The sequence below is a fragment of the Ornithodoros turicata genome, chromosome 7, assembly GCF_037126465.1.
Source record: "Ornithodoros turicata isolate Travis chromosome 7, ASM3712646v1, whole genome shotgun sequence".
In the NCBI taxonomy this organism is placed as follows: Eukaryota; Metazoa; Arthropoda; class Arachnida; order Ixodida; family Argasidae; genus Ornithodoros; species Ornithodoros turicata.
This window is the reverse complement of record NC_088207.1, coordinates 29,984,533-29,994,142: the sequence shown is the minus strand read 5'-3', so window position 1 is coordinate 29,994,142 and position 9,610 is coordinate 29,984,533. Positions and strand designations below refer to the sequence as shown.

The window sequence follows — 9,610 nt, the reverse complement described above, 5'->3', positions numbered from 1 at the left end:
GAAAACGCATCCCCAAGGACATCATGTTAACCATGTTGCTATGGGCGCAGGTAGCTCTAGATATGCCACTGCCTCACCCACTTCCCTTTCCCACGAGCCTTTCCTCCTTCCCCTTTATTCCACCTCCTCTCCCTCAGCCTGTTTTTTGCACTCTGAAAGGTGGCAATCCTATTCATACGACGGGATCGACGCAAGCGGCAACTGTTGAACATGAGAGAAGTGATGTCCCGAGGCTGGAACAATATAGAAGGGACAAATACATACAAAGCCTCAAATTGCCTAAGATATTAACGATGAAAGATGAAAGTCACTGAAAAGGTTAAGTGACTGAAAAGGTTACCCGTCGTATGAATGTGTGTATGAGTGAGCAAAAATGTAAGAGTGAAAGGAGGATGAGTGAGAGAGTGGCTGTTTGTCCCTTCAGATGACTCACCCTTGGAAGTCACTGTGGAGGCATGTTAGCTTAGCTCAATTGGTAGAGCCCTGGACTGGTAATCCAGAAGATGTGGGTTGAGTCCTACAGCTGGCTAATCTTTTCATTGACTTTCATCTTTCATCGTTGTTTTCATCTTTCAACATTTGGCTTGCCTCTCAATTTCGGTGCCCACCATTCTAATTTTTCATACAGATGAAGCAACTTCATAGAGTCTGTGTCCACTTTTTTATTTGTGGTGCTTGCAGCATTTCCTCCGTGATTTACACCCAAGAAAATTATACACCACAGTGCTGATGTCCTAGGCTTGTACTCCCTCCCATGATCCGCCTTCATCTTGACTGGCATGTTCAGAAATGGGGTGTAAGGATTAGTGTACCTAAGCCTACAATTAAACCTAACAAGCCTAAAATCTACGGGGTTAGTCTGGAAATCATCGAGATTTTGATTGCATCAAAAATAGAAGACTATGTTTGTTCTGTGCCAAGTTTTCTAATTTTTAAAAACTCATCATGGTACTCTAGAAAAAATTAATGAAATGCAAAGCAAAATCTCACACCATGCATTTACAATGGCCTATCTCACTCTTCTTGTCATTACTCACTTCTCTTGCATCTGCTTCATGTGCATACCACCACACACAGGTGGAGCTACCTACAACAATGCAACATCCCACTAACCCTCCTCTTCTATGTTCTGTGCCACCTGTGTGCAGTGATTTGAAACTGAGGCAAACACACAAGAAAGTGGCTGTGTTTCAGTGACGTTCGCCATTGAAAATGCATGAGGATGAGACTTAGCTTGTTCTTTTTTTTCCCTGTTTTACAGGACCATAATGCTTGCAAAAAATTTCAATACAAATGCAAATGTAAAGTTCAGGGCAGGATAAACCCTCTCTTGTATTGTTGCGATGCAATCGAAATGTGTAATGTAACCAACGTTTGCTAGACCAACCCAGTACACGAGGCGCTCCTACAACGAGGGAAAGAGGGGCATCTCTTTCACTGCCCATAGGAGTTCTTAGGAATGATCACAGGGTTGAAAACCAATCAATATTTTATATTCCTATTTTGCAGCAGCCCCACAATTACCTACCTCATCGCCTTCAGAAGCATGCTGGTGCTTTCCTTGTATCGTTCCTCGTTGGCCATTGCTGCTTCTTTCCATCTATAAGACATGGATGGTCAACTCCATTGTAGTCATTTACGTGGAAGAAAAAAATGGCAGAGCAGACAAAGAAAGCATACTTCTGCCTGATGGACTTCCATCGTGCCTGATGATTGGCCAGGAGCACATTAACAGGAACTACTTCGCTGTCATCCTTAAAGTATAAGAGCAGAGGGTATTTCCAGCATGTACGTCACCGACAAATTCAGCTACACCAAAATGCAGACAAGCAAGTTCCAGTGAGAAATACAGTCAAATCCCGTTAATTCACACGTCCGGATAATCGTGCGTTTCAACTGGGGAAAACACCCAGTAATCTGAATGCGAGAATGTGCACAACCGGTTCATTCGAACAACTTGCAGGGCTGCACCCGACTACGCACCAGCCTCGGTTTTGGTTCAGTTGGGCTTGACATTGAAAACGACGCTTATGAAGTCACAGCTGAAGAAACGAACACAAGCACATATACGATATTTTCTTTGCTAAGCTGTCCGTAAATAAATATTCTTAAAAAAAAAAAAAAGCCTCTTATAAACCTCCATCATGTGATGGTGAATGTGCGGCAAAGCCTAGCGACCGAGCACCTGGTCTTCGACGTAGACAGCATCCAATACCAATGCATCAAAACCTCTTTCAGAGTGGCTCCCTTTAGTTTGAACCTTTGGAACACCTGGTTCAGTGGGCAGTGGGGATCAGTGCCCTGTCCCTTTGCTGTCCTTGTAAACCAGTTTGAATTCGGGATAGAAGGAGCGGCTGAATCATGACGGAGCCAGGAGCAATGCGTTTTCAGAACCCCGAACGCCAGAGTAGCAGACGACATCTGAGTAGCAGACAACATTTCTTTGGACCAATCAGCGAGCGTGGGGCCTGAAGCGTCAGTGCGAGGTCCCAGGCAGATTACAGGCTGGTACTGCTTTCCACTGCCGTTGCGCACGGTTGCTTTTTGCGGTGTCCTTTGAAATAAACTTCTGCGATAATTATGACCCCATGGGGTCATTCTTATAGTACGTCTTACTGGCGTGCTTGGCAGTTTTATACAAAGAAAACTGGGTGGTAAAAATTACTTCTGTGCTACTTCTGTGTGCCTGCTGGTATTTGCCTTCCCAAACATTGAGTCTTTCTATCTGGTTCTGGCCCAGCCAAAGGCTCTGTCAGGCTGTCCAAACTGCCAACTCCCGTTCTCCACCAAAGGCCCTTTCCTCGTCGTCCGCCCGTACAAAACTGCTGGGATTTGCTATACACAGCAAGTCAAACAGATCACGTTCCACATTTAAATCACATGTGACAGTGGACTCACAAGAAGAGAAGCAACAAAAGGGCATCTAACAGAGTACCGATTCAGACTGTAGCTTGTAAACAAAAGTCTAGGGGAATGTGCACTTGATGTGTGCATAGTTATGATAACACAAGGTGTTGGCAAACTGGCCAAACCATTTGCAAAAGTCCTCTCTGCCAATGAAGCAATGACAGGAAAATATAGCAGATGAACATAAAATCAGCTCGCTACAATGGAGGCTCACTCCACAATAGTACGGTAAACACAAGGTCCCGACTTGTTATCAGCTTCTGGGGCTTAAAAGAGCACAAAAGAACCCGAAAAAAAAAAAAAAAAGGTGTCAAGGGAAGTAGAAGTTAGGACCAGAAGCCACAGGATATGGCTAAGGCCCCCAGTTTTCTGCTGCGGCAAATTCAAAATTCTGCGGCACTGATTTGTAAATTCCGCGATTTTCTGCGGCAAGGAGTCACTGGCTGCTTGAAGCGGGAAACACTATTTTCTCGGATAATATGGGCACAAAAAGTATTTTATAAACTTCACCATTACATGATACCTTGTGATCCCCTCTGACAGCGAATGCTGCTGTCAGCTACAATCCTTTTATACCTGCTGAAAGGTATTTCAGCATCTGCAAAAGTTTATAGGAATTGGCAAATACTTGATCGAAATAAACGCTAAATTCGGAGCAAACACCCTAACACCGTTCCAAAACTCAATTATCGTATTTACTCGGATAACTTGCGCACTTTTTCTCCCTAAAAATAGGAAAATGTAGGGGTGCGCAAATTGCACTGGAACGTTTGTTACAATATTCCAACGACGAAAAATTTTAAAATTGTAGCATACGGGTCATACAGGCTCTCGACACGGCCGGTACTGACGTTATCGCTGCATTGCGCGAGCGCAACGGAAACACCCAAATACTGCGCAACCGCCGACGGTCGGGAGGCAAAACGGCGGCCCTCTACCGCTCATATTCCAGTGAAATACGTCAAGACGCAGCTGGAGGACGCCACTAGTCCGCACTTGGCAACCGAAAGGACGCTACGTTTGCAAACTTGTCATGTGGTGCAGTAACTTTTGCGGAAAGAAATGCTGGGTCCACGTTTCTTTCCAGCGAACTGGCCGTGATATCATACACAGGTGGTGCAGCCAATTCGCGGACAGTCTTTTGCGGGCCAATTGCAAAATTTGCAAGCAAGCTTGCAAACTTCGCCATGAAATGTGTTTTAATTTGACACGGAGCTGAGATCGTATCTAATCGTTGACACAGAATCGCACCAGAAGTGTAATGTAGCCGTTGACTGTCAGCATGACTACCGGAGCACATTTTCTTCACTGAGCTGCTACTTCGTCAGAAAATGTCTCTATTGGTGGCCTTTTGGGAGCTGCTGCGTGTGGTATGATTCCTAGACGCTGTGTGTGTGTGTCACATAATCTCTTTCTCCATTGCTGACAGTTTGCGTTTCCGAATTCCGAATACTGAATCGAATATCGAATATTCGTGCAAAATTTACAATATGTGACTTCTGCACTAAAAGTTTCCATTTCGTAGCCCATGCCTTTAGTGTAATTTTTTTCGATTCGCGAATCGAATAGTCCGAGCGTTTGATATTCGATTCGAATTCGAGAATTCGAATATTCGCACACCCCTAGTTTCTACTGATTTCGACGGCAGGCATACGACCCATGCACACACGTGGTCCTGCTCCCCGTCGTCCACAATTCACTGAGAGGACCGGATGTTGATGACGTAAGACAGCTTCAAAGGGATGTATCCAGCAGTCACGGCTGGTTAAAAGTCTGTGTGTGTACGATAGCGATGGATCATGAGAACCGTTTCCAGCAAAGTACTCGGAATTCGCGAGAATCGTTTCATGGTCCCTTTAAACTATGGTGCTACCTTGTTTTCGAAAAATTATGGTTTCCACAGATACACTGTTTTTTGCTCTCTGTCATAACTTGTGCGAAGGTATGCTTAACTTGCGAGCCAAGTAAGACCTTTCACGCAACACAGCAAAATAAACAAATACATAAAAGGCGATTACAGCTGCCATGAAGAACTTTTCTGAAGGTTGCTGAACTGTCTCAGGTATCCTCAGATCTTTGATGTTACTTTCTTTGTCTCTAGGCAATGGCGTAGGTGCTGGTAGAGAGTAAATTCCTTCAGTGGGCTCCTTGTCCCCACCCTCTTCCGGGGCCTAAGATTCAAAACAGGATTGCCACTTTACTTCACATAGCCCATAGAAACATACAGGCTGCATAATGATACTTTGTATCTCGCACCAATATATCGAGCGGCAACTAACGCCTCCCGTGCCTTTATACTGGCATCACGAAGGAAGCATCAGCTGTGCCAGAGTTTTGGCCACCACTGTACGGGTACACGCCGTCTAGGAAGCACCTTTCTTATGTTTTTGTTTTTGAAAGTAAACATGGCAGAAGACTCTGCCCCCAAAATTGCTAGATTAATAGGTGAAGAAGATAAAGCTGTAACTGTGAGAGGCATGCTCACAGAATATTCCAGATTAGGAAAACATATAAAACCACTCATGGGACGGAAGCTGTGTTTCCGTGTCTTACGTTATTCGCACGGCACCAGAATATCGGGAGTAGCATACTGCGCACAAAGCAGACGACACTGGCAGCCCCGACGTCTGCATATCTCCGACGTTGTCGTCTTGCATTGAAGTATTGTTGAAGAGTGTCGCTTGTGCAAATGCACAGTGCTGGCCATCAGTATGTTATTCATGCATTGTGAACATGACAGAACAGGCAACATACACAATTGCTAGAGGCAAGTGCATTGACAGTATGATGCCCACGCATGTAAAATCTGGAGCCGCATCCACAACCAGAAGAGTCCAAAGTTGGAGCTGGTGGTGCATAACTGAATAAAACACCAGAGGTAAAAAAAAAACGGACAACAGAGAGCAGGGCCGGTGCTAGGGGTGTGCGGGGCCTGAGGCAAAGGCACATCGCGGGGCCTGTTTCACACCAGAAGTAAAGAAAAGATAAGAAATTATAAGTTTTTCGCAATGGGAGATTTTAGCAGTACGGGAAACGGCAGCAGGGGAGAAGGGTGCGAAATCTTCAGTATAGCTTGCAGGGTTGGAGGATTTTTTTTAAAAGTTGGACATTTTCTCATCACATGACGGAATGGCACATAACACATTCTTTTCTCTCATTTCTGTTTTAGTCGAAGATCGCTCGTGCGATTAAGTGCATACTTGATATTTAAAAAAAAAAGTAATCCCTGTTTGAGGGCTTCGTGAGCGGGGCTTAAGGCGGTCGCCTTACTCCCCACCCCACCCCTTCGCCGGCCCTGATAGAGAGAGACACTGACGTACGCATGTGTTTTATTCAGTCCACAACCAGTCTAGTTGAAACAGGCATACCCACACCTGCACAGTATATAGAACCATATTTCATTTAGTATTTACTTAAGACCCTCTTAAAGGGTTTCACATAAAGGGGACATGCAGTCTTATGATAGCGAAAGCTCAGATACAAATGCTTTTAGTTTCTACTTTAGGCACAGTAATGACACAAATCAACATAATTTTGGATTCTGCGTGGATTTTACACGGCATACTCTCAGTTATAGCTCTGCCTAGGGAACATTTCCAGAGACACCAATACTAATTTCTGGGTAAAGTGCTCATTGGTGACGTGGATTTCAAAATGCTATATATTTCCATCCACAAACCATTACGTGGTGCAGATATCCGTGTGGACTCAAGGATGTAACTATGCCAGGGCACACCTCCAACTACTGTCATCAGACAGAATGCATTTTGGATACCTTTTTGTCGTCCTCGTCGTCAGTGGGAAAGAGCTTCTCCGACTGTTGTACAGGTTTGTTCTGGATCCAGCTACGACACATGGCATAAAGCGGAGAGTTTTCGTCAAACTGTGCTAGGTCGACGCTGCAACCATAGATCTTCGTAATGTATGTGTCTGAAAGTGGAGAAGTGTAAGGAATGCAAATACAGGTTGTCGAGCAATGTACTATTAAAAAGCACATGAACGGATGACAAACCCGTACTTGAGCTCTGAATCGCAGCTTCATCTTTTCGACGTCTTTTCCTCTGAGACTTCTGCGACCGCTTCGAAGGGGAAGAAATGGGAGAAGGTTCTCTGGAAATTTCGTAAAGTTAGGAGTGACACTTTTTTTCTCGCTGTAAATATCTTTTAACAGTAAAAACCTCCACTTTTTATACCGTAAGTGAGCCAATCAATCAACTAGCAGTACTACAACAGGGAGGTCCACTGGGAAGGGGAACCTATGGCATGGCTCTTCGTTAAAGGGGTCGAGACACTTTCATAGATGTGGTTCATTACATCACAGACGCATTGTATTGCACGCCAAAGTACAAAGGAAAAAAGAATTACTCTTCTGTGTGTCAAGATACAAGCAAGATGCAAGCCCTTGAACGTCACAGACCTCACAGTTGCGTCCATTCCCATTGGCGGCCATAAGCACAAGACTTCTTGTGCGCCTCTATTACTACCCTCTTCGCCATGAAGCTTCCAATGCAGGTTCACATCAATGCAGAGCATCGTTTTTTTATGCTTATCTGGGATAACCTGGGATGACCTGTCGCAACTCCTTTAACCTATTCTGCTATGTGCTCTTCACAGGCAGTTCGAAAGTTGACGAAGGAGAAAACTGACACTGTGACGGAGCGCTAAGGCCGTTGTCCTTTAATATATCACTCGTGTATAAAAAGTCACAATACTTACTTCATAATAATATCTGAAGGTTTGTAATCGTCATCTGACTGGGATGATGAACTGTGACTGAAAAAAGCAGAAATTGTAAGTTATAATAGTGCGAAACACTTTCGCATGCTCAGTTCGGTAACTGTGAACTTGTGTGCAATGATGTGTAAGCACAATACGCTTGCACTCAACTAGCATTAGTCAGATGATATCACAATGATCTGTAATAATTCAAGAGTAGATGTCATAAACGAATCTCGATTGCTTCTTGAACCATTAGGAATTCGCGGTTGTACTCAAAATGCTGACCTTTCTTCAGTCTTTTCCATGAGATTCTGAAGAACGCCATCCAGCTTCGAGCGCGCTTGGTCCAGTTCGGGAGCCAAGCCTCCTAAGCGCACAAAGGAATAAAACACGGTATTTTTGTCACTTCGCAGACGCACGACAACAAGTTGATTGGTTCATTAGTTGATTTGATTTATTTATGCATAGAAAGGCAGCGGATTGTCGATGGCACAATAGCGAGTGGACTTTTAAAGTGCACTTACCAGATTTATCCTGCTTTGACTTCGACATTGCTGCAACGCATTCGCTTAATTATGTCACATGAAACGAGGTTTCATCCCGTAGCTCATGCGAAGGCTCTCGGTTTAGTACACAGACAGAACAACATATCGTATGCCGCCGCCAACACAGTTTCCACCTTCCACCACCAACAACAGAGGAGAAGGGCAGCGAAGGGGAGGGAGGAGGAACCATGTGGCGTCGATGTCGATAAAGGATGAAGCGAAAGTCACAATCGATGGGTTCGGTTTCGTTATTGCTAAATCTGCGGAACTTAAGTTCATATAGACAGGGGGGAAAGCAATAGGATGGAACTACACATCACACATAAATGGCATAATTTCCCCAACAGCAGCGCCCACTTACTGCATTTAGTCGATTAGGAAATTGCTATATATAGTCTGCCTCAGCGTACATATCTTGCGAAAAAATACTGACAAACATTTAGGTCCCGAATGTATTTCGTACTAGGCCCTTCTCTCTTATGCCCCTCTTCATTCTATATTCATGCACCCGACACCCCCGACCCAAGTACACTCCACCTTCGTCGGCGCCCCTTTTTCACGGTATGCTCAGGGAGATCGCCTGCTAGAGCGCTGAGGTGATTGGAGCACGACAGTTGTTCCGAAACTTAAATTAACAGTTTGCGTTGTTATGCAATGCCGCGGAAGTATCGCAAAATTAATTTCGAGTTTTGACAAGTATCACGAGTTCTCAATCTACCAACACGTGTGGCAACGTTATTCTTCGAAGTTCGATTTCCGTCTACTCCATACACCCTTCTCGCCAGGGCTACACTGCTGGCAGCCTTCCAACGTAGAGCGGAGAAACGTGCTATTACTAGACGACAGACTCCTGAGCGCAGGGTGATGACAGGGGCGCATTTAAGGGAAAGAGGGGGGGCGACGGCCCCCCCCCCCCCCATACGGCTGTGTTCCCTATGTAAAAACCCTATCTCCTGGATGATGCTTAAGACCCCCCCCCCTGACAGACCCGCCCCTGGGTGATGTCACCCACCCTTGAAGAGTCCGAAACCATTAAGTTCGTCGGACCATCTTCAAACATTTGTGGAAGCCTATGGTGGAAGCCTATGGTGGAAGCCTATGGTGGAAGCCTATGGTGTTCACTGGAGGAGTTTGGTTTTGCATACCGAGTGAAAAGTGGTGAGGCAACGATAACTGATGTACCTCCTCATGTCCCATAATCATGCCTCAGCAAGAGTCACTCATGAGCATGCTCATTCATGCTCAGTATGGAGGCAGAGTTGAACGTGAGTGACCAAATGGTGAGCTGCAGTGGGAGTGAGCATGATTGAGCAAACAAAGAGCTGACCTGGTGTCATCATCGACCTATGCCCGTAAGTGGTGCTTGAGTGATTAGTCAGCATGGCTACTGAAACGCATGTACTGCAGCCAGCCAAGGTTACCTCAGTACTCAATACAGC

General features: G+C 45.1%; 1 protein-coding gene across 2 annotated transcripts; it reads right to left on the bottom strand.

Moving 5' to 3' along the window:
- Positions 1 to 646: 646 nt before the first annotated feature.
- Positions 647 to 8,338, bottom strand: LOC135400780 (protein lin-37 homolog). 2 transcript variants are annotated; one of them, XM_064632691.1, is made up of 9 exons: positions 8,151 to 8,338; positions 7,912 to 7,993; positions 7,624 to 7,680; positions 6,920 to 7,017; positions 6,683 to 6,837; positions 4,926 to 5,078; positions 1,681 to 1,754; positions 1,529 to 1,600; positions 647 to 774 (listed from the first exon to the last, which is right to left on the bottom strand). In XM_064632691.1, the coding sequence occupies exons 1-9, from the start codon at positions 8,176 to 8,178 to the stop codon at positions 735 to 737; spliced, it is 759 nt and encodes a 252-aa protein (XP_064488761.1). In that variant the 5' UTR covers positions 8,179 to 8,338; the 3' UTR covers positions 647 to 734. The 2 variants fall into 2 exon arrangements, with proteins under 2 accessions (XP_064488761.1, XP_064488763.1); XM_064632693.1 differs by having other exon boundaries at positions 6,926 to 7,017.
- Positions 8,339 to 9,610: the final 1,272 nt, after the last annotated feature.